Below are 25,712 nucleotides of genomic sequence, written 5' to 3' on the forward strand. Positions count from 1 at the left end.
GGCAGAGGGCCAACCCCCAGGAGTACATTCAGCAGGCCCAAGGAACTGGAGAGCCAAGTATGTGGGAGGGAGACCAATCCTTCCTGTGGTGATTGACAGCATTCCCATAAACGCTTTGCTGGACACTGGCTCCCAGGTGACCACTATGCCGTACATTTTGTACAAGAGGTACTGGGCTGATTCTGAACTCACCCGTGGCCCAACTGATGAACTAACAGTAGTTGCTAGTAATGGTCATACCTTGCCGCAGATTGGATGAAAGGAAATTACTGTTAAAGTGGGGTGGGTAGAGCTAAAATCACAGGGTCTGATAATTGTTGATATTGATCGACGTGAATGTAATCCCATGATGACTCTTGGTACAAATGTAATTGAAAACTGTCTGTCCGAGGTTATTGTCTTGTTGCAACAGGTGGCTGAGACTGCTGGTCCCAGAGAACGAGTCCTGCAGAAGGAGATCTGAGCCCTGATGCAAAGACAACAGGTAGAACTCTCTGGCGGAGAGATTGGCAGTGTCAGAGTGAGTGATGCTTTCCCCATTGAAATACCCCCCAGGAGTGAAATGTTGATATGGTGTCGGGCAGCTATAGGCCTTAGAGGGAGGGATTACTAGGCATTGGTGGAACCAGTATACTCCGAAAGCAGGCCCACTGTCCTGACAGCCAGGGGGGTGGTTGATGTACAAAAAGGGAGAGTACCTGTACGCCTGTTGAATTGTGGGGAGGAGGAAGTCACAATACCTTGGTATGCTACAGTTGCTAAACTGCTCACTGTCAATAACAACTCATTGCAGGCAGCAGAGCCCTTGGTCTCATCCGACCAGGTGGAGGACAATGGCTCTGGAAAGCAGTTAGAGGAGTGGTGCCAGCAACTGCAGGTGGGAACTGACTCTACCCCTTCATACCAGAGAAATGGGGTCTACAGAGTGACACAAGAGTATGAGCGGGTATTCAGCAAACACCCACTAGATTTTGGGCAGGCAAAAGGGGTGCAACATCATATCCCCACTGGAGACCATCCACCCATAAAGGAGAGGTACAGACCTATACCCCCAACACAGTACCAATGTGCTAAGAGTATGCTGAAAGAGATGAAGGAAGCTGGGGTTATCAGGGACAGTTGTAGCCCTTGGGCAGCTCCCATAGTTTTTGTAAAGAAAAAGGATGGTACCATGGGAATGTGTGTTGATTACAGGAAAATTAACAGCATTACACATAAAGATGCCTACCCATTACCTAGGATTGAGGAATCCTTAGCTGCACTTAAAACTGCTAATTATTTTTCCACCTTGGATCTCACCAGTGGGTATTTGCAGGTTCCCGTGGCAGTGGCAGATAAGGAGAAAACTGCATTTACTACTCCAATGGGTCTCTGTGAGTTCAATTGTATGCCGTTTGGGCTCTGCACTGCTCCGGGAACATTTCAACGGCTGATGGAGTGCTGCCTGGGACAAATGAACTTTGAGAACTTTGAACTTTGAGACGGTCCTGTTGTACCTGGATGATATTTTCTCCAAGACCTATGAAGAGCATCTGGAACACCTGGCTGAAGTATTTGAAGCTTTGTCCAATTTTGGCCTGAAGGTGAAGCCTTCCAAATGCCACCTCCTGAAGCCTAAGGTCCAGTACCTTGGTCACGTGGTCAGTGCAGAAGGTGTGGCACCAGATCCTGACAATGTCACGGTCATCCGGGACTGGAAGAAGCCCAGCAACCTCCATGAGGTACACCAATTCCTGGGACTGGTAGGCTACTACCGGAGATTTATCAAAGGCTTTACTGAAATAGTCACCCCGATGCAAAACCTTCTGTTGGGGCAGTCCAAGAAGGGCAAGCAGAAGAATTCCATGTTTGAATGGACTGAAGAATTGGAGAAGTCCTTCACCAGATTGAAGATGGCCTTCACAGGTGACGAAGTTCTGGCTTACCCAGATTATGACAAACCCTTTGTGCTGTACACGGATGACAGCAGCGTGGGATTAGGAGCAGTACTGGCGCAGGTACAGAATGGAAAAGAGAGAGTGATCTCCTACACCAGCAGGAAGCTGCGCCCCACTGAGATGAACCCTGATTATTACAGTTCTTTCAAGCTGGAGTTCCTTTCCATAGTCTGGGCTGTCACAGAAAGGTTCAAGCATTACCTGGCTTCGGCAAAATTTACAATCTTCACGGACAACAATCCATTGACCCACTTGGACACTGCCAAGGTAGGACCTCTGGAGCAGCGATGGATGGCTCGGTTATCTAATTATGAATTTACTATCAAGTACCGAGCAGGGCACAAGAATGCCAATGTGGATGCGCTATCCAGGATGCCTAATCTGCCAGTTGCCTCCATTCCACCGGCCTTTGGCGGCCCAACGCGCTCAGGGAGTGAGAGACCGGCGGTCTGGCTTGAAGGAAGTCACCCTGAATCCATTGCCCCATCATGACTGGGCAGAAGCGCAAGATAGTGACCCTGCAGTCCGCCTGGTGAAGGAACTACTGTTGCAGGCTGACTCATGCCCAGATTCGAATGCTCCTGAAGAAACCCAGCAGTTGTGGAAAGAGAAAGGTCGGCTGTTCATATATGAAGGGAAGCTGTGTCGGAGAAGTATCAATGCCCGCACTCATGAGCTGGTCTGGCAGGTAGTAGTCCCAAAGAGAGATGCATCAATGGTCCTGGAGGCATACCACAATGGAGCTGGACACTTTGGATGGAAGAAGTTGGAAGTATTGCTCCGAGAGAGGTTCTATTGGACTGGCATGAGGAAAGCCATTGAGAAGTGGTGCTGGGAGTGTGGACAGTGTAACCTGCGCAGGAAGGATCGAGACAGCCAGAGAGCTCCCCTACAGCCAATCATCACCAAACAGCCACTTGAGTTGGTGGCCCTAGACCATGTGAAGCTGGTTCCAGGCCAGTCAGGCTACCTCTGTCGAGGTAGCTATTTTGGGAGGGCTAAATTAACCCTTCACGGTTGATCCAGTGATTTCCAAATTATTCCACAGTGTTGCTAGCAACTCAAATGACCACACGGAGACTGGGGTCTCTGTACAGGAGGATCAAGGCAGATCACTAAGCCCCTTTGTTTTAGTCACTTCTTTTATAATATTTTGCTTAATTATGCAAAGTTCTCAGCAACCAATAACATCATGGTAATGCTTCACTTTGTAAGCCAATAATATTGCAAGAAAACCGGAACTGCATATATGTCCGTACCTAAAAGTAGTATAATGGCATATTCTTCAGAGTTTTACACTCCCGCCTCCCTTATCTTGCACCTGATGGGAACAGTCTGGTTTCATGACAGCCCATGCCAATTACAAAAATTTATCTTACAGTGTTCACACAGGGAATGCAGGGCTTCTGGCTCACAACCTCTTAGTAACACCTCTTAGGGACTGACAAGTGTAAGGAACTTTGACGCAGTTTGTCAGCTTCCGTATTAAGGCCTTAATATCAACCAATACCTTACATATATTGATATGTTTTTTGTGCACTTTTTATATTTCTTTCAGGGTGCAGTTGGGCCCAAATGGTTCTGCAAACTTGTGGCCTCTGTTCACACGGGATGCATTCTAGTTGGCACTGGGCAGCCCCCCTTTATGGTGTTACTAAGAGGTTGTGAGCCAGAAGCCCTGCATTCCCTGTGTGAACACTGCCACATGCAGATTATTTTTTCTGCACTTGTGTACCACACGGCCAATCCCTGATTGTAGGCTGGCTGTTTCATTTGGTATTTATGCACCTGTGCAGCTGCCATTTTACTTGGGTCCGCTGCACCCTGGATTAGTGCAGATGCAGAATAACATATTGAACAGCACGGTCAGTTTCTTCTGATAACTGCTGAGGCTAGAAATTTACAACTGGGGGCCTAGCACCAAACAATATCTCATATGGGGACAGGCCATATTTTGCAATAGGGCTAGTACGAATATGGTATAACACAATGGGTATGAGCTCTGGCCATGGAGCCGTAGTCTCCTGCATCATTTTGGTCAATTGTCCCTTCAGTGTGCCGTTCAGCCTCTCAACTTTCCCACTGGATTGTGGGTGGTATGGAGTATGCAGGGCTACAGTGGATCCAAGCATTGTCAGAACTTCTTAGTACACATGGGAAGAAAAGGCCGGGCCTTGATCACTTTCAACAACTTCTGGAACCCCATATCTGCATATAACTTCCATCACCAGTTTCTTCGCTGTGGTCTTTGCAGTCATGTTGGTAACGGAATGCTTCCGGCCAACTGGAGAACCAGGGCCCAGTAGAATTTTTGCACCAGTGCGAGGGCCTGATTCTTTCCTCGATGTGTAGGCCCATGTGCCTATGTGGCAATAGCAGGGTACATCCGCTTAGGGAGACACACGAGTTGGTCCTTTTTCCAGAGACCATTATCCATTCTTGCCCCATCAGTCTTCCATTGCTTCACCTCTTCCTTTGGAGACATTCTCTGCGTTGTCATTAAGCGGTCTCGCAGGGTTCGACAGAAAACTTCAGTCTGTTGTAGATCATCAGGTTCTTGTAGGGTCAATGCTTCTTGTAACTGTTTACGCTGAGAGCGTGTGGTCACCATAGTTGGTATAGTTGGTTCAACGGGTAAGAGAGCGGCGGCTTTTGCTTGCATATCTGCAAATGTGTTGCCAACAGTCTATGGACTGGTCCTAGGACCGTGCGCCTTAACTTTGATAATAGCCACCTGAGTAGGTAATTTGATCGAGTCCAAGAGGGTTTTAACAGCTTCAGCATTTTTCACTGGGGTTCCGGCAGTAGTAATAAACCCTCGATTGGCCCATAGAGCCCCAAAATCGTGAGCAATACCAAGTGCATACCGTGAGTCTGTGTATAACACCAGATCAGGATTTGGGAGTGGATTCTCACTGACATTTGGTGGAGTAGCTGTTTCTCCAGTCAGAAGTTGGGAACAGTCATATTGGAGGTAATCCTCATCACTGCCATCTTTCCTTATAGTTCATTATGCCGTCTTTCAAGGCGTTGTAAAGGGGTTACATTATGCGGGATGCATCCGGTATCCACTGACAACAATAAGTGCATAGTCCAAGAAAACGCTGGAGTTCAGTTTCATCTTTTGGGAAAGGAAGGGAGTTGACAGCTATTTTTCTTTCTTCTGCGAGGTGTCTGGCACCCTGAAGGAGACAGTGACCCAAGAATATCACTTGACCAAGGCAGAACTGAAGTCAAGAGGCCGAAACCAGACAGTTCAGTGCTGCCAGATACTTAAGGAGGCTAACAATGGCAGCAATGGCAAAAGACACCTGCTCATATTTTTTTGCAAACTGGTTGGGACTGTTTTGGGCCCCTTGTGGCATAACTGTCCATATTAACTGTCGCCCTGCTAAGTGAATGCAAATAGAAACTGGCAGTCTGGGTGTAACGGAATGCTAAAGAAGGCATTGGTAAGATCAATACCTGTAAACCAAGCAGCATCCTGGGGTATTTGGGACAAAAGAGTATGAGGATTAGGCACCAGGTTTGAGAAACACTTTTACTGGTTCTACAGTCATTTTCCCTATATCATTGGCCCTTTTGACCAGAGTTTAGATAGTATCTCTGAGAGGTATGGGGTGAGTCATTGATCCTCAGGCAATATTGGGGGTGGATCTGAGCCTATCAGGGCCATCATAACAGTAGGAAGGGCATGCAAAATACAGATTTCCTCACTGTCTTCATCTACATTGGGATTATATAACGTAAGAGCCATCTGACCATCATCTTGGAATTGTATTCCGGAGCGGAACTGTGATAATAAATGTGCCCCTAGTAAATTTACAGGACATGTGGGAGAGATTACAAACTGAATAGTAACCTCGGGGAAGGGTTTTATGGGGTTTATAAAAGTATATTAATTGGGTCTGCCATCTACCCCGATTAAAACAGCCGGAGTATAACAAGTTCTCTGAAAGTGTCCGAGTTTGGCACAGCGCCAGCATTAGCAGGGAGGGGCTGAGGAACAGGGATCCCAGTAGCTGAAGTCTGAGGGGGGCCAGAGTTTGCTGTGTGGGCTGAAGGGCACACTGATACTGATAAGGGACTGTGTACTCGCAGCTGTGCTGGGCACAATGGTGGGGGCTGGAGCAGCTGCTGGCTGCTAGCTTGCTTTTTTTCTTTTTTTCTCTCTCTCTGCTGAACAGAGCGGGTTAAAGTCTTCTCAAAACTTTTTTTTTCTCCTCTGGATCTGGTAAATGGAAGGGGTGGATACTCATAACCAATAGCAATAACGGGGACTAAGGCTGGTTGCGGATGATAATAGGTGCCGTCAGCAGAGGTGGGGGCTGCGACTCTCGGTCTCCTTGTACAATTGTCATCTAGCAGGGAGACCTCTTCTTTCAAATCATTACTTTAAACTATTCGTCTGCCTGACACATTGTCTCATTAATCTCAGTTCCTTCTTTAATCAATCACTTTCTCACACCACAGTCACTTTCTTGAACGACAATACATCCCGTCTTTGCCATAATAATAGACAATTTTCCTTCTTCAACATAGCAGTAACAGAAACAATCAGAATTCACTTGCTGTTCAATGTCCACATAACCTTCATTATACAATTCATGTGCCAAGCCACGGAATTCCTCAGCGCCTTCAAGTAATCCATCATCAGTCAACGTTCCTTTATTCTTTTTAACTCCTTCATTCCATAGCGTAGGCTGCAACCTCCCGCCTTTAGGAAATCCCAGAATCGAAAATATTTTTCCTGCATTCCTGACAGATTTCTTTCCTCGTCTTTGAATCATAAGACTAACCGTATCTGATCCTTCACACAATTCCAAACTTTTCTTTTTCTTCCACAGAAACATAATTCTCTTCTTTAGAGCTAAATACCCTGACTTAAATTATGCACAGATCTGGAGCGGCCGTATCATTCTGTTCCACAGGGTCAATAATCCCCCTCTGGGATTGCCCAAAATTTGCGGTACTCAGTGAAAGGAGGAGGGCGTCTCAGACTATCCCTCCGGACACCTCTGGTTATATATATCTTTCTGTATATACCTGAGTTACATATCCTACCCATCTTCGATCACATCACCACGCCCAATACTACTAATGATCGGGAATTTCAGGATATTTTGACTATAAAGAGAGCCACAATCACTGGTCAATCTGGGGTGTCCGTCCCTTATGAGGTACGGTTCGAGCACTGGGCCCCCAATGGGACTACACCTCTATATGATTCCACCCATGAATCACCCCACCAGGGGACAAACCTCAGATCCTCTTTGCAGCAACAAGCACAGGAAAACCACACCAACGGTCAATCTGAACTGTATAACTGCCAACTTACCGTGGTTGTTGTGGGGGATGATCGGTCCCAATTTTCCAGCACCTGTGTCCGCTCCGAGGGTCCTTTGTCTTGTTGTCCTCCGGGGGCAGAGGCGTCCCTGTTCGGGGGCCCCACGTTGGGCACCACTGTCGAGGTAGCTATTTTGGGAGGGATAAATTAACCCTTCACGGTTGATCCAGTGATTTCCAAATTATTCCACAGTGTTGCTAGCAACTCAAATGACCACACGGAGACTGAGGTCTCTGTACAGGAGGATCAAGGCAGATCACTAAGCCCCTTTGTTTTAGTCACTTCTTTTATAATATTTTGCTTAATTATGCAAGGTTCTCAACTACCAATAACATCATGGTAATGCTTCACTTTGTAAGCCAATAATATTGCAAGAAAACCGCAACTGCATATATGTCCATACCTAAATAGCGTAGAAAGTAGTATAATGGCATATTCTTCAGAGTTTTACACTCCCGCCTCCCTTATCTTGCACCTGATGGAAACAGTCTGGTTTCATGACAGCCCATGCCAAGTACAAAAATTTATCTTACAGCAACAAAAATGAAGAAACGAAACCTTCAGAGAATGGATAAAACGAAACTTCAGCTTTGATTTTAGTATTAACCCTTCACACCTCTGTGCCCTTACCATTGTGGACCATTATTCAAGATTCCTGGTGGTTGTGCCTGTCAAAGATCAAACTGCTAGAACGGCAGCCAGAGCATTCCAACTACACTTCTGTAGACCACATGGGTACCCTGAGAGAGTGCTTACTGATCAAGGTCCAGCTTTCGAGGCAGAAGTGTTTCATGAATTCTGTAACCTGTATGGTTGTAAGAAGATCCGGACAACACTGTATCACCCACAGACCAATGGCATGTGTGAGAAGATGAACCAGGTAGTGATTGACCTACTGAAGACATTGCCCTTGGAGGAGAGGAATCTGTGGCCCAAAAAGTAGCCAGACCTGGTAGACCTCTACAGCCATATTCCAGTGAACTCTACCAACTGAACTCCAGCATACCTGATGAGATCAAGACCGGGTAGGCTGCCTGTGGATTTGGACATGGGAGTCCTGACGCCTGAAGTAGCATTGCCAGAAGCTGACTGGGACAAGGAGAGGCAGCAGCAGTACAGAAGAGAACAGGAAGGTGAGGAGAAGAGTCTGGCCCAGGCAAGACAGAAGCAGGAGATGCTTTAAAACCAAAATGCACCTGCTGCTCCCTTTTCGCCGGGAGAACAAGTCTTGAAAAGGAAGAGGAGACTACATAAGCTGGATAATCAATGGGAGGCTGAGCCTTATACCATTCTGCCCTAGAACTTTGATAATACCAAAATCTGTCTTATTAGCAAAGATGGAGGAGAAACCTCAGCAGCCATTTCCAGAGATCACCTGAAGCTGTGTCCTGACTTGTTAAAAGAAAGAATAGAGGAACCAGATAACATCCATTCAGTAGCGAAAGAAGAGAAGGTCAGCACAGTGCTTGGAGAGTTCCCTGCGAATTGGTCTAGAGTTAATGATGCAGTAGTGGTACCAGTGTTGTTATTTCCCCAAGTAGTAGCACAGGAAGATGGGATGCGAGAAAACCCTGAAGATCAGGAAAATCAGGTAGCAGTTGCCACACCAGCAGTGGAGCCAGAGAACCCTCGCCCTGCCAGTGGTGAACAAGTAGTACCTATGGTGAGTTCAAGAGTTCCTAGACACTCACGAGTCCCTGCGCCATGTAGAGTTACTAGGAGCGTATCTAGAGCAGTACACACAACATCGGTAGTTAGAACCAGACAAACAGTAAGGCCCACTACAGTACCAGTGTTACGCAGATCAACTCGTACCACACAGGGTGTACTACCAGTTAGATTCCGCATCTAAAAACTTTATTTATAAATAGTTCACCATTTGCCAGGAATGGACCATGGACATTGATGCTGGACTTATCATCATAGGACCATTTTTGAACACTTGGTTTTTGTATATTTTTAACTATTTTCAAATATTGTACAAATATTTTTGTTCAAATGTTTATATGTTATCTATGTTTTCTTTTGTTAAGCCCAGGAGTGCTGACTTGCACTAGGGGGGAATGTGGCGCCCCCAGGAGTATGGTCGCCACAGTGGCTTGCCTTCCTCCAGGGGAGGGTAATGCCAGGCTTGGAGGCAATGATGGGTCTCTCTCAGAGTCAATCCATACATGCAACACAGTTCTACTCCAGGCCAGCAGGGGGGAACTCTGAACCAGGATGAAGGGGAGGGGAGCTCCCTGAGGGCCGAGATGAAGGAGTAGTCAGTTAGTCTGTGGAGAGTGAAGTGTGCAGACGTGGAGAACGAAGCTGAGAGGTTGAGCTGCAGAAGGCGAGCTCCCTCAGCTTGAGAGCGCACGAACTGGAGCCTGGTCTCCACGGTGGTACGGATACTAACGATCCTGCCACAGATACCAGAGGAGTAGGAGGCTGTAAATGCCCTGCTCCCAGCAAAGACTTGGGACACAACAGCAATTGAATAGAGAGCCAGGACTCAAGAGAAGAGTCCCCGAGAGAGGCTACAGCTGTCTGTCATACAAGTCTAGTTCTAGGAACATCTGAAGAGAGGCATTTCAGAGTAACTAAGTACTGGAGTGCTTCACACCACAAAGCGCTAGGGAAGGAGACTGCACAGCCCGTCTGTGAGAGAGAATCCTGAGTTGCTTCCAGGCTATCCTGCTCCAATACCATCTGTAATCAGGACCCTGGACTGCATATACCAAGTAAAGGTACAGAAACTGCAACCGCTGTGTCTTGTCTGTTCCCTACGCTTCCAGCACTGCTACATCCACGTGCCGGGTACATCTACGCTGCCCTGGGACTACAGCTCCACCTGTGGGGAGCTTTTACATCTTTGCTGCACCCTACCATCAGTCCCAGTGGATCTGTATGCAGCGATGGCCTAACACCATACTTGCCAAACACCACGGGTGGCGTCACAAACTATTCTACCCTTAACTACATCTACCCATTGCTTGGGCGCCCAGGGCCACGGACCGGGTCACCGCTGCTGTGACACATCCCCCTGACACCGGCCCGGTACCGAGTACTCCACAGCCCTGGGAGGGTGACCCATTTTTACTAGAGATGAGGGAATATTGTCAGAGAAGTTGTTATTGGCTAATATCGCTTACCGAATAGCTGCATCGGGACCCCGGATCCCTGGAGCGCTCCTGATAATCAGCTGCATGTGTCGCTCTCCATGCAGGTGCTGTGACTATCACACAGCGCGACACATGCAGCTGATTATCGGGAGCGCTCCAGCACACTGAGTCCTGCACACACTGAGGCCCCTAATCATGTGACCCCTGACTCCTCCCCTCCTGTGACCTTATCACAGGTCCTGTGCACTGCACAGAGCAGTCATATATTTGGCGGACACTCCTGGATCTTCAGCTTTCTGGGCCGGTTCCTCCTGTGAGTCCTATTAACCCTTTCGCTCCCTGTATTCTCCTTTCTAACCACGACAATATCTGAATTCGGATAGTGTGACAGGAATTTAAGCAACGTGGAAGGAAAAATGACAATTTTACTTTTTTTCTCACAAAAATGTGACTTTAGCCCCAAAATTGGCAGCGTAACAAATACTTATTTTCCCCACTGTAGTTTGCAGACTCCATATACAGATCCCTTAAGTGCGAAAAGAGCTGAATTCCCCACTTAAGTTATTGCATTTTGGAAATTGCACCCCACTGGGAATTTATCTACAGGTAAAGGCACAATTGTGTCTCCATGGGGGTTGTGCTCACAGCCCAACATAGTGAGGCCCTCCAAAGAAATGCCACCCCGCACCATTACTGACCCACTGCCAAACCGGTCATGTTGTAGGATGTTGCAGGCAGCAAATCGCTCTCCACGGCGTCTCCAGGCTCTGTCACGTCTGTCACATGTGCTCAGTGTGAACCTGCTTTCATCTGTGAAGAGCACAGGGCGCCTGTGGCAAATTTGCCAATCCTGGTGTTCTGTGGGAAATGCCAAGTGCCCTGTACGGTGTTGGGCTGTGAGCACAACCCCCATCTGTGGACGTCAGCACTCAGACCATCCTCATGGAGTCAGTTTCTAACCGTTTGTGCAGACACATATACATTTGTGGCCTGATGAAGATTATTTTGCAGGGCTCTGGCAGTGCTCATCCTGTTCCTCTTTGCACAAAGGTGGAGGTAGCGGTCCTGCTGCTGGTATATTGCCCTCATACGGCCCCCTCCACATTTCCTGGTGTACTGACCTGTCTCCTAGTAGCGCCTCCAGCCTGTGGACACCATGCTGACAGACACAGCAAACCTTCTTGCCACATCACGCATTGATGTGCCATCCTGGATGAGCTGCACTACCTGAGCCACTTGTGTCGGTTGTAGAGTACGTCTCATGCTACCACGAGTGTGAAAGCACAACCAACATTCAAAAGTGACCAAAACATCAGTCAGAAAGCATTGGTACTGAGATGTGGTCTGTGGTCCCCACCTGCAGAACCACTCCTTTATTGAGGGTGTCTTGATAATTGCCAATAATTTCCATCTGTTGTCTATTCCATTTGCACAACAGCATGTGAAATTGATTGTCAATCAGTGTTGCTTCCTAAGTGGACAGTTTGATTTCACAGAAGTTTGATTTACTTGGAGTTAGATTCTGTTGTTTAAGTGTTCCATTTATTTTTTTGAACAAAAGACCAGAAAAAGCCATACACCTGACAAATGCTATTGAGAACTCTGCTATTAGAAGTGGAAAGGAAGAACAAAGACAAAAGAATCTAATTAATAAAAATATTGGAGAAAGAGAAGCCAATCACAAACTAAAATGTTTCTATACTAATGCACAAAGCATGGGCAACAAACAAGGAGGATTGGAACTACTAAACACAGGAAAAGAAATATGATGTCATTGGAATCACTGAAACTTGGTGGGACAATACACATGATTGGAATACAAGACTAGAAGGATACAACTTATTTGCAAGAAACAGACTTGATAAACGAGGAGGAGGTGTCGCATTGTATGTTAGAAACACGTATATCTGCACAGAGATTGAAGCTTCAGAGACTGGGAGTTCTGTGGAAACCGTTTGGGTAAGAATACATGGAAAGAACAATGGAAAGGACACCATTGTAGGCATTTACTACAGGCCGCCTGTGCAAGCTGAAGATATGGATGAACTCTTTATGCATCAAATGGCCAAGTTCTCCAAAAAATATGACATAGTTGTCATGGGAGATTTCAACTATCCAGACATTTGTTGGGAATCTCTCTTAGGCAAAACTAACAGGTCAAGGAAATTCTTATCCTCTCTTGCAGACAACTTTATCTTCCAAAACCTAGGGGAGAAAACAAGGGGAACTGCTACCTTGGATCTAATCCTTATAAACAGGGAGGAAATGGTTGAGGAGGTAAAAGTGGCTGGGACCCTAGGAGGTAGCGACCATGCTATTTTAGAATTTTGGATAACTAGAGGCGGAAGACCTGTGAAGACTCAGACGTCAAGGTTAGATTTCAGAAAGGCAGATTTTAAGGGATTCAGAAAGAGAATTGGAGGGATCCAATGGCTGGATATCCTTAAAGACAAAAATGTCCAGGAAGGATGGGAAATCTTGAAAAATGACATTCTCAAAGCACAGTTGTTAACAATTCCGAAAAGAGGGAAGAATAGGGAGCGTTTAAGGAAACCAGGATGGATGAACACAGAACTTAAGGACATGCTAAAAAGGAAGAAAAAAATGTTTATAAAATGGAAAGAGGGAGGCATATCTAAAGAAGAATATAATGCTGTTTGCAGAACCTGCAGGGCACAAATCAGATTAGCTAAAGCTGAAAATGAATTGAGGCTTGCAAGAGATGTCAAAAGCAATAATAAAGGATTTTGGGGATATGTCAAAAGTAAAAGAAAAGTCAAAGATGCTATAGGATTTTTACAGGATGAAAATGATGAAATGGTAAGACAGGATGTTGAGAAGGCTGAACTTTTAAATTCCTATTTTGCATCTGTTTTCTCTCAGAAAGGAAATGTAACATCAACTGTTATTCACTGTCCTTTTAAGGGAATAGAAGAATCCAGGATATCTATAAACAGAAAGATAGTGAGGAAACACTTAACTAACCTAAATGAATTCAAGTTTCCAGGTCCAGATGAATTACACCCCAGAGTACTGAAGGAGATAGCAGAAGAAATTTTTGAACCCCTCTCCATAATCTTTGAAAATTCTTGGAGAACAGGAGAAGTCCCAGAAGACTGGAGAAGAGCAAATGTTGTTCCTATCTTCAAAAAGGGGAAGAAGGTGGACCCAGGCAACTATAGGCCGGTGAGTCTGACGTCTATACCAGGAAAGATCTTTGAACAAATTATTAAACAACATGTATGTCAGTACCTGGATAAGAATGAAGTGATTAAACAGAGTCAGCATGGGTTTGTAACTAATAAGTCATGTCAGACTAACTTAATTTCTTTCTATGACAGTATCACTGATTGGGTGAATCAAGGAAATGCTGTAGATATAGTATATCTTGACTTCAGCAAAGCATTTGACAAAGTCTCTCATACAATCCTTATTGAGAAAATGACTAAGTATGGAATGGACAAGGCAACTGTTAGGTGGATTCATAACTGGCTTAGTGATCGGACCCAAAGAGTGGTCGTAAATGGCTGCACATTCAGTTGGAAGAATGTCTCAAGTGGGGTACCACAGGGCTCTGTCCTGGGTCCTGTATTGTTCAACATCTTTATCAACGATTTAGATGAAGGAATTGAGGGTAAACTGATTAAATTTGCTGATGACACAAAGCTAGGAGGGATAGCTAATACTAGAGAAGAGAGAGGGAGGATTCAAAAAGATTTAACTAAACTGGAGAAGTGGGCAGCAACTAACAGAATGGTTTTTAACAGGGAGAAATGCAAAGTACTACATCTGGGCAATAAAAATGAAAAAAGCATATACAGAATGGGAGGAATAGGGCTAAGTGACAGCACATGTGAAAAAGACTTGGGTATACTAATAGATCACAGACTGAATATGAGTCAACAGTGTGATGCAGCAGCAAAAAAGGCAAATGCAATTCTAGGATGTATTAACAGAAGCATACAGTCTAGATCACGTGAAGTCATTATTTCCCTCTACTCCTCTTTGGTCAGACCTCATCTGGAATATTGTGTCCAGTTTTGGGCACCACATTTTAAAAAAGACATCAACAAAGCAATTTCAGAAAAGAGCGACCAGAATGGTGACTGGTCTGCAAACCCTGTCTTATGAGGAAAGGTTGCAGGATTTGGGAATGTTTAGTTTGCAAAAGAGAACTACTGTAGTGCCGTGTATCATCACTGCCTGTCAGTGTAATACTAACGGCCCCATACACATGAGATAAGAGTTGGCTGAATGGTCATTTGGCAGACAGCTATCTCTCCCGACTCCCCATACACACAAATATTCCAGCTTTCCTGTGGTCTGCATGAGAAAGTCATCTCCAGACTCCTCTAGAGGAGGATTATCTACAGGAAGAACAAATGGATTATCCTCTGAAATTCAGGATGCCAGATCCTTCTCTGCCCTGACATCATCTGTCGGGAGGCTCCCAAATACATTATATGGTCGGCCAAACCCCCCGAAATCAGTGCTTTCATGGAACTTTAGTGTAATGTGTATGGGGGCGTTATAAGGTAACTTATTGGACGCTGCCTCTGGCCCGGCCTAATAGACCTTCATACATTGCAGCCCAGACACCATTATTAGGCATGTAAGTATCGGAGTAACTAGGCCGCCCCATACTATCGAGTACTTGGAGGCGGGGGGCATTCAGCCAAACTCTGTCACACCTTCTTAGATGCCATGTTTGCTTTTCACAGCAGCAAGTGGTTAAACTCTCAGGGTTTTCGTTGAAGCCTCATCTGTGCCGTCCCTGCGGTGTACATCTATGTTCTGGGGCACAAAAAGATTCATTTCTTTTTAATAAATGTTTAACATGTTAAAAATTATAAAATGTGTCTTCTGCTTTTTGCATATAAGAATTGTTGGAGCCAATTTTCTTTAGAAACATTTTAATATTGGCTTTTTCTGGAATTTTCCTGTAATATAGGAAAGTCTACGGCTAGAAATAAACCCTATAAATCACTGTACATGGAGACTTTGGGATCAGATCATTTCTGTCCATTGTGTTTGTGGAAACAAAAAATCTTTTCTAAAAGCCTCAAACTTCTGTGTATGACTCAGAGCTGAGATCTAACATGATAGAAGATTCCAGTGCGGGGAAGACGGGAAACCTTCATATAGACGGCCGGTGGGGATGGAGGCAGTGACCGACTCTGACCAAATCTGTCTCTAGAGCTGTAGTAGAAGATGAAGATGTCGTCCTCATCATGAAGGAGTTATTTCTCCTGTCACGTGTAATGAATATCTCCTGCAGTATTGCTAATGCCGATTCCAGTGTCGGTAATGAGACGAGAATTAGCGTTATGGAAGATGAGTCTATGAGGAACGTGTTCAACTGCTGACTCCGAGGAGGAAACTGCTTGTTGTCTGTGGCCTAAATATATAGGTTTTATTAGTAGATGTCAGGGAAGAAAACTAAACCCTGTAAGATAATAAATCTCCTCATATGTTTCCCTTATTATCTCCAGTAATTGTATTATTACACAGGATTCTTATGATGTTACATCGGATCATCTTCTTCTCATTCAGGTCTCTACAATATCGAATCCTCTCAGTGAAGATCTTCTACAAAAGAGAATTTTCCTGATTTACCCATCAAGGATGGATATGGACAGAGACAAGATGGCAGAGAGGATATTACACCTCACCCTAGAGATCCTCTTCCGTCTCACTGGAGAGGTGAGAGATTCTGATGACGTCACATTGCATCATTCTTATCTATGGGAATAACGGATGGACAGAACTGGAGAGGTGAGGACTCTTTAAATGTCTGTAGTGAGATTTATTAATGTGTCTCTCCATAACCAGGATTACACAGTGGTGAAGAAGACCTCTAGTGATCGCTGTCATCACCCTATGTCTGAGGGATGGGGAAGGCCCCTGAGCCCAATCACGGGGCCTCCACCTCACCCCGTGATCCATGAGGACATCACTGACCAGAAGATCCTAGAACTCATCTACAAGATGATTGAGCTGCTGACTGGAGAGGTGACACTGCTGGGAATGCTGGGACATTATACAGTAACGCTATGAAGGGATCGGGGGATGACGGTATCATTGTATGTGTCAGGTTTCTATAAGGTGTCAGGATGTCGCTGTCTATTTCTCCTTGGGGGAGTGGGAGTATTTAGAAGGACACAAAGATCTGTACAATGATGTCATAATGGAGGTTCCCCAGCCCCTCACATCACCAGGTAATAGACAGGACTAAATACACACGGCCTATAATTATCTGTATGTAGAGAATGAATTTAGTCCCTGTATGCGTTTCCTCCAGATCTATCCAGTAAGAGGACAACACCAGAGAGATGTCCCCGTCCTCTTCTTCCACAAGACTGTAACCAAGAAGATCCCAGTGCTCCTCAGGATCATCAGGTAGATGGAGAGAAGGTGTCAGGAGATCTCCCCTATGATGTGTAGATGGCTGTGAAGGTCTTGTGCTCAGTCTTGTTTTATCCACCAGTTTTTTATGTTTTATACTTGTGTAATGAGAGCGGTGGAGATGGCAGGATTAGAGCTGATCATAGATGGGACTTCTCCATCTGTCGGTGACTTTTACAATATTTGTTTCAGGGTGAAGATCTGACCCATATTAATACTACAGAGACATATGTGAGGGGTGATGAGCGGTGTAAAGAGGAGATTCCCACATATGACTACCCAGGTGAGTAGTAATCACTGAATGCAGAGAAGTCAGATTCCTCTCAGTCACCGGCTGTGGCTGCTTTATCGGTGGTGTAGTCCGGCCGTATTACCATGATCACCATTTTGCCTCTAGACCACAACATTCTCTTCCACCCAAAACTGTTCAAATGACTTTGGGCATTGAAAGCCCTTTTCTATAGAACTTACAACCTGGAGGATCCACCTACCCCATGGGATTAGTGTGAGGGTGATCCCTTAAAGCAAGATCTATATGATTGCTTGTACCTGACCCACTATAGGCCAAGTGCTCACTTACAGAGTCACACTGAACACAGAGTTAGATGTCTACTCCTTTCTCAGCAAAGGCTTGCACAGAACTGAAGTTTATTCTCAAGACAAAGAGACAGGCGATGGGTGTCACACAATCTCCTGAGTAGCCAGTGTCAGTCTATGATAGGTCCATTTCAACTTCACTTCCATATATGGTATCCAGTATATCAGCTTCTGCATTCCTTCCAGGGTGTTATCTGAAGACACAGACGCCATCTTGGTACACCATATGTAATAATAATAATAATCTTTATTTATATAGCGCCAACATATTCCGCAGCACTTTACAGTTTAACACTTTCAAAACACAAGTCATAAGTAACAACGTTAACCATAATACAATAATTAAAGTAAAATAATCCGCCCCTGCTCGTGAGAGCTTACAATCTACAATGAGGTGGGGGAGAAATAAAGTACAGGTGTGTATTTACAATGGTGTATTTACAATGAAGGTCCCGCCATCTTGAGGGAGGGGAGGGATGGATGGAGATAGTGAATGGGCTACACAGGCACATTTACACATAGAATGACTTTGATTAATGAACGTGATAGGCCGCTCTGAATAAATGTGTTTTAAGGGAACTCCTGAAACAATGGAAATTTTGGATAGTCCTGATTTCTTGGGGTAGAGCATTCCAGAGGATGGGAGCAGCGCGGGAGAAGTCTTGGAGTCGGGAGTGGGAGGTACGGATTAGTGTAGAGGTTAATCGAAGGTCGTTTGCAGAGCGCAGCGGTTGGTTAGGCCAATGGACAGAAATGAGGGAGGAGATGTAAGGGGGTGCCGCACCGTGGATAGCTTTGTGGGTGAGAACAAGTACTTTGAAATGAATCCTATAATGAATGGGCAGCCAATGTAAGGACTGGTGAAGAACGAACGCGTCCGAGTACCGATGAGTCAGATAGATGACCCTGGCTGCTGCATTAAGTATGGACTGGAGAGGGGATAGTCGAGTGACAGGGAGGCCAAGTAATAGAGCGTTGCAGTAATCCAGGCGGGAGTGGATCAATGCTACAGTGAGGGTTTTTGTTGTTTCCATGGTGAGAAAAGGGCAGATTCTAGAGATGTTCTTTAGGTGTAAGCGGCAAGAGCGGGCAAGAGATTGTATATGGGATGTGAAGGAGAGGTTGGTGTCAAACATAACACCCAGACAGTGTGCCTGCTGCCGGGGTGTTATTATGGTGCCACCCACGGAGAGGGAAATGTCAGATTTAGGGAGGTTAGTAGATGGCAGGAGCAGAAGAAGGTCAGTTTTGGAGAGGTTGCGTTTCAGATAGAGAGCGGACATGACATTGGAGACTGCGGACAATCACTGGCGTTCTGTAGTACAGAGGGGGTAAGGTCGGGGAATGACGTGTATAGTTGTGTGTCATCAGCATAAAGATGGTACTGAAAGCCAAATCTGCTGATGGTCTGTCCAATTGGGGCTGTGTAGAGAGAGAAGAGAAGGGGGCCAAGGACTGAGCCCTGAGGTACCCCGACAGCGAGAGGAAGAGGAGATGACATGGAGCCAGAGAACAAAACACTGAAGGAGCGGTCAGAGAGATAGGAAGAAAACCAGGAGAGAGCAGTGTCCTTAATGCCTAGTGACTGGAGCCTAGAGAGTAGGAGATGGTGGTCAACAGTATCGAAAGCTGCAGATAGGTCAAGAAGAATGAGCAGAGAGTGGTCACCCTTACGTTATGCTGTCTGAAGGTCATTGGTCACTTTGATGAGTGCAGTTTCAGTCGAATGTAGGGGGTGGAAGCCGGACTGTGAAGGGTCTAGAAGGGAGTGAGTGGGGAGGTAACGGGTAAGGCGTGAGTATATCAGGCGCTCCAAGAGTTTAGAGATGAAGGGGAGATTGGAGACTGGTCTCTAGCTGTTTGTGCAGGATGGGTCGAGAGCGGGTTTCTTTAGTAATGGAGTAACGATGGCGTGTTTGAAGGAGGATGGGAAAATGCCCGAGGAGAGGGAGAGATTAAAGATTGTAGTTAGGTGGGTTGTGACGACTGGAGCTGTGAACTGTGAACTGACTTGTATAAGGGTTAATAATTGATTTCATTAGCCATTCTCTCCTTCACATTAGGAGACGCTGACCGTTCCCTGCCCAGATCTGTAAACTATAAAGCCAAATGACAGCGTACGTAGAATGTGCTGACAAGATAGAAAATCACTTGAAGAAAAATCTTATGCTGGGCCTGTAAGAGAAAGCGGAGGGTAATGATGCTGTTGGCTTCCTAGATCCCTGAGATCTTATCGGATGAATCTTCTCTCCCTTCTGTGCTGCTGAATGTCTCATGGTCCCTACAAGACCAGGTCCAGTCTTTCTGGCCAAACTTCCCTTTTATGAGCGACAACAGTAAATGTGCAGTGAGGCCAAGTGTGAATTTCTGTCCAATAACAGCAGAGTTTCCCTTTATCCTGACTTTTCAATTTGTATTAAAATCAACTAACTTCAAGGAGGATTGTGATAATCTCCAGGACAAACATTCCACCTGTGCCCTGATAGATCTCTAAGCTGTGCGTGGCTGAGGGCTGTAATATACATTTATTCCCGCCTGCAGGAGATGTGTTGGCTCCAGCTGTCATGGATTCACTCCACGTCATACATTACATTGTTTCTGATCCTAAGGAATTCAGATTACTGCACAATCTCTCCTGAAATGGGGAGCAATATTATTTTCTCTAATCTTCTGCTCAGGATCCATAGTAGCTCCAATGGTCCACCATAAATGAGGGCAACTCTGGTTTACTGTTGTGTAATCTGTATTTGTAGTTTTCAGTTAATGAGATTCTCGTGCTCTGGGGCGGGGCTGTGGGTGGGGCTGTGGGCGGGGCTTTATGTGGTGCTCTGATTACATATTCATCTGTATTGGCTTATGACAGGTCGCTGACCCCTCACTGACCTGCCCCCATTATTACATAATGCATATAATAGCATTGATATTATTGTTGATAATGCCTATAATATTGTGGCTATTGTGAGGCTTAGAAAAAAAATTACATACAGCAAAATGACACCAGCGGCCTCTGTCCAGTAGCCTCTGTCTCTTACTTATAGATGCTACTGCGCAGTTGCCGCCATCGAAGGTGACATTTTGCTGGATGTAATTTTTTTTCTAAGCCTCACAATAACATATTGTGCCCATTTTGTGTCTCTGGAGACCTCCCCCCACCTACCCCCCGGAAATTGTTAAGTCAGCTCTACTCAAATGTGTCTGTCACTAAATAAACCAAATGCTTGAATGTCAAAACAGTTCAAAAACGTGGTTCTGTGTGGAAGATTGTAAAGCCGTCATGGAGGCATAAGGCTGGCAGTGATGGGCATTGTGGGTAATAATAGCGGGGATCATGCCTCATTCCTCTCTAGGAACATACACGACATCTTCTCTGGGGGTTCTTTATTGTTTCAGTTACTGGGATGAGTGCAATAAAATGTCGCTCAGTGAGTCTTCTGACATCTTCACATTCTAAAGGATTGGTGGGGACAAAATTTTCAAAAACAAGATTTTCAGTGACCTTTTCCTGATAATGAAGGAAAGTATCTGCATTTCCGGCTTTTTTGTATAACACAAAAGAATTATATGTGGCCACCTGAAACAAATACATGACTAACTTTTTATACCAGATATATGATTTTATTGATACCTGGTATGGCTGTAGAACCTGATTTGCAAGGTCCACACCCCATATATTTGTTGTAGGCAATGACAGACACAGGTTTTGGAGTAGTGGATCCCTGTTGGTCTGCAGTGGCCCTTGTGGCATCTGTGTGGATCGAGCTCAGGATAAATATATCATTTTTATCCTTATACTTAAGGACAAGCAGCTCTCCATTGTGTAAAGCCCCTGACTGCCCCTTTCAGAACTCTTTGCTGACAAATGATTGTGGAAACCCCTGATGGTTTTAGCGAATGGTCCCACAAGCCCCTATGTTATGTTCAGCCAGACTTTTAAATAGAGGTATGCTGGTGTAGTAGTTGTCAACATACAGATTGTAGCATTTTTGTAAAAATGGAGTTATCAGCTCCCAAACGATTTTTCCAGGTGTCCCCAAAAAAGTAGGGCGTGGCTTGAACAGGGCGGTTGGACCAATAGGACTGAATGCTCATTTCTTTAACAAGCCCCATAGTGAATGTAAGTCCTAAAAATGTTTTCATTTCTAGGACATTAGTTGGTTCCATAAATTTGACTGAGCATAATAGGATTGTGGATTCTGGCTGATGAATTGGGACGCATATAAATTTGTAGGACAATATGCTCTAGCAAGCTATCTGTCATAATAAACAAATTAAAAAAATAATTGGTCCAAAATTTTCCACCTCCACATTTATACCAAGAATGGCATTAAAATTAGGGATAAATGGAGTAGCCGAATCCGAAGCCTCCCATCTGGGAAATGCTACATCAAGAGGCAAAGCCCCTTGGACATTGGTGTGCGCCAATTCACGAGCACTAGGGACAGCGCTAGTACTGGGCATTGTTCCCTGAGTTGGAGACATTTCTCCAGAAGCGCTATTTGTCCTTCTTGTTGTACTGATCCTTGTGTGTGAGGATGGACCAGAATCACTGCTCATTTCTGAGCTATCACTGTCGCTGCTACTAAAGCCCTCATAATCCACATCGCAATCTGACACTGCACTTTCTTCGCTGTCAGAACATAAAAGTGCATAAGCCTCCTCTGTACTATAATACTGACCGGCCATTTTATTTGTTTTTAATTTTTTTTACTGGAAATAAAAAACTCTGATATGATCAAATTATTGGGGAGACGATTGAGAAAAGGCTAATTCTTCAGCCTAACTCTAACTTTAGCCTAAAAGTAACCCTAACTTTACCCCAACACTAACCACTAACCCTAACTATAGCAATAACTGTAACCTGACTTATCTGTTTTTCTATTGACAAATGATGGACCTGAGTGGGGACTTGTTTTTGTGAAATGAGAATTGGTATTACTTTCGCCTACATAACATTGATTGGCTTCTTTATATTCGATATTTGGGAGGCAGAATGAACAAACAGTTGAACACCACACACTACTGGCTCTTCCAACAAGGTTTTCTATTAGACTGTGAACAGTCATTGTCTTGGTAAATAATTAAAGTTTTTTACATAGCTTGTCATTTTTATGTACAGTTTAAGTAGAAGTGTTCAAAAATATAAAACTCAAGGATATTTTATTTAACAAAAATGTTTTTTTATCTTAGCAGATAACTGTACCAGGAGATCAGAGGGACAGCTGACATCTTCAATTTTTAAATCTGATGATCTTGAGATCCTACAACATACAACTGAAGTGATTGCTATTACTCCAGATATATCATCAAACATTCACAGCAAAGATCTGTCATCTGATCCTATGAAACAGGTCCCATCTTCTGATTCATTACCGACTACTAAGGAAAATCAAAGTCACAAAACAGGCATTAAAAAACAAACTGCTCCTTTAGCAAAGAAGTCATTTTCATGTTCAGAATGTGGGAAATGTTTTGCACATAAATCACTGCTTGTTGCTCACCATAGAACTCACACAGGAGAGAAGCCTTTTTCATGTTCAGAATGTGGGAAATGTTTTAAACAGAAAGTGAGTCTTGATGAACACCATAGAGTTCACACAGGAGAGAAGCCTTTTTCCTGTTCAAAATGTGGGAAATGTTTTGCACGTAAATCACTGCTTGTTACTCACCATAGAACTCACACAGGGGAGAAGCCTTTTTCATGTTCAGAATGTGGGAAATGTTTTAATGAGAAATCTCATTTTGTTACACACCACAGAACGCACACAGGGGAGAAGCCTTTTTCCTGTTCAGAATGTGGGAAAAGTTTTAATGAGAAATCACAATTGGTTAATCACCATAGAACTCACACAGGGGAGAAGCCTTTTTCCTGTTCAGAATGTGGGAAATGTTTTAGCCGGAAAGTGATTCTTGTTACTCACCATAGAACTCACACAGGGGAGAAGCTTTTTTCCTGTTCAGAATGTGGGAAATGTTTTAAAGAGAAATCACATTTGGTTGCTCACCATAGAACTCACACAGGGCAGAAGCCTTTTTCATGTTCAGAATGTGGGAAATGTTTTATCTGGAAAACAGATTTGGTTAATCACCGTAGAACTCACACAGGGGAGAAGCCTTTTAAATGTTCAGAATGTGGGAAATGTTTTAACTGGAAGCAAAATTTGGTTGATCACCATAGAACTCACACAGGAGAGAAGCCTTTTTCATGTTCAGAATGTGGGAAATGTTTTAACCGGAAAGGGAATCTTGAAGAACACCAAAGAACCCACACAGGAGAGAAGCCTTTTTCCTGTTCAGAATGTGGGAAATATTTTAACCGGAAAGCGCTTCTTGTTAGACATCAGAGCAGTCACACAGAGGAGAAACCTTTTTAATTTTCTTAATGTGGGAAATATTTTACTTGGAAATCAACTGTTAATAAACATCAGAGACGTCACATAGGGGAGAAGCCTTTTTTATGTTCATAATGTTGGAATAGTTTTAACCAAAACTGAATCTTCTTAAATGGGTTGTCTCTTGTCAGTCCTCATGTTTGCTGACAAAAGGATAAAACTAAGCTTTATTAATTTCATATGTAAAACTATACCCTTATTTCACCCCCTGAAGGGTAGTCAGTAGGTGACCAATAGAAAAAGCATATACCCCACATCTCAGTATATAGAGTGAGGTGATGTATACACACTCACTCTCCAAGCCTCTCATTTCAACGGGTTTCATCATCCTCACCAAAGACGACTCATCAGGAGACTTTATTTAATATTGACCTATATTCAAGTGAGACTAGACAAAAAAAAACCCAAAAATCATGTATCATGTTATCCAAAACAGTCAGAAAACTAGCCCCATATTGGCAGATCCCAGACCTCAGACTATATACTGTGTAAGTTTATAAGCCCCTCCAGTGTCAGGAATAGATAGTATGTGACAATACAGTATAATTCTTGTGTTTTTCTCCTATAGGGACTGCCCTAGTTTGGTAATGTAACAGCTGTTAATTAGTAGTGCAGACAAATTGTCCTAGACTAAACTCAGTCTTCAGTCGGCCCAATATGTACCACTCAGGGAAAACTTACCTGCTCCAAAGATCATTAGCAGCTTCTAACTAATGGCCATGCTGCGGTCTGGCAGGGAATGAGTGCAATATCGGTATAAAGACTAGGGATAAGTGCAGTCATAATGTCTGGGAGATCTGTGCCATTATTTAGTATGAATATGGAAATTATCTCTGAAAGGTAAGTGTTCCCTGAGCGGTGTATACTGTATTTTCACATACTATCTATTCCTGATACTGGAGTGACTTATAAACTTACACAGTATATGCACTGCTCAGAAAAATAAAGGGAACACTTAAACAACAGAATATAACTGTTGGCACTCCTTCAAAACACACTTGTTCAGAGCGGCCTATCACGTTCACTAATCAAAGTCATTCTATGTGTAAGTGTGCGTGTGTAGCCCATTCGCTATCTCCATCCATCCTTCACTCCCTCAAGATGGCTGGACCTTCATTGTAAATATACAATTGTAAATACACACCTGTACTCTGTATCTCCCTCACCTCATTGTAGATTGTAAGCTCTCACCAGCAGGGTCATCTTATTTCGTCTTATTTTGCTTTAATTATTGTATTGTTAACGTTGTTACTTATGACTTGTGTTTTGAAACTGTTAAACTGTAAAGCGCTGCGGAATATGTTGGCGCTATATAAATAAAGATTATTATTATTAACTCCAAGTAAATCAAACTTCTGTGAAATCAAACTGTCCATTTAGGAAGAAACACTGATTGACAATCAATTTCACATGCTTTGTGCAAATGGAATAGACAACAGATGGAAATTATTGGCAATTATCAAGACACCCTCAATAAAGGAGTGGTTCTGCAGGTGGGGACCACAGACCACATCTCAGTACCAATGCTTTCTGGCTGATGTTTTGGTCACTTTTGAATGTTGGTTGTGCTTTCACACTTGTGGTAACATGAGATGGACTCTACATCCCACACAAGTGACTCAAGTAGTGCAGCTCATCCAGGATGGCACATCAATGCGAGCTGTGGCAAGAAGGTTTGCTGTGTCTGTCAGTATAGTGTCCAGAAGCTGAAGGCGCTACCAGAAGACAGGCCAGTACACCAGGAGATGTGGAGGGTGCCGTAGGAGGGCAACAACCCAGCTGCAGGACTGTTACCTCAGCCTTTGTGCAAGGAGGAACAGGAGGAGCACTGCCAGAGCCCTGCAAAATGACCTCCAGCAGGCCACAAATGTGCATGTGTCTGTACAAACGGTTAAAAACCAACTCCATGAGGATGGTCTGAGTGCCCGACATC

General features: G+C 44.3%; 1 protein-coding gene across 1 annotated transcript in view; it reads left to right on the forward strand.

Annotated features, from left to right (window-relative positions):
- Window positions 1-24,285, forward strand: part of LOC141060277 (uncharacterized) — a 43,639-nt gene extending 19,354 nt beyond the window's left edge. Inside the window, 1 exon segment of the mRNA XM_073556495.1 lies at window positions 22,595-24,285. Within this exon segment, the coding sequence (XP_073412596.1) occupies window positions 22,595-23,761 (1,167 nt within the window). The 3' untranslated portion in view covers window positions 23,762-24,285.
- The last annotated feature ends 1,427 nt before the right edge of the window (window positions 24,286-25,712 follow it).

Source organism: Dendrobates tinctorius, unplaced genomic scaffold (genome assembly GCF_039654945.1).
Source record: "Dendrobates tinctorius isolate UK_male_01 unplaced genomic scaffold, ASM3965494v1 ptg000233l, whole genome shotgun sequence".
Classification (NCBI taxonomy): Eukaryota; Metazoa; Chordata; class Amphibia; order Anura; family Dendrobatidae; genus Dendrobates; species Dendrobates tinctorius.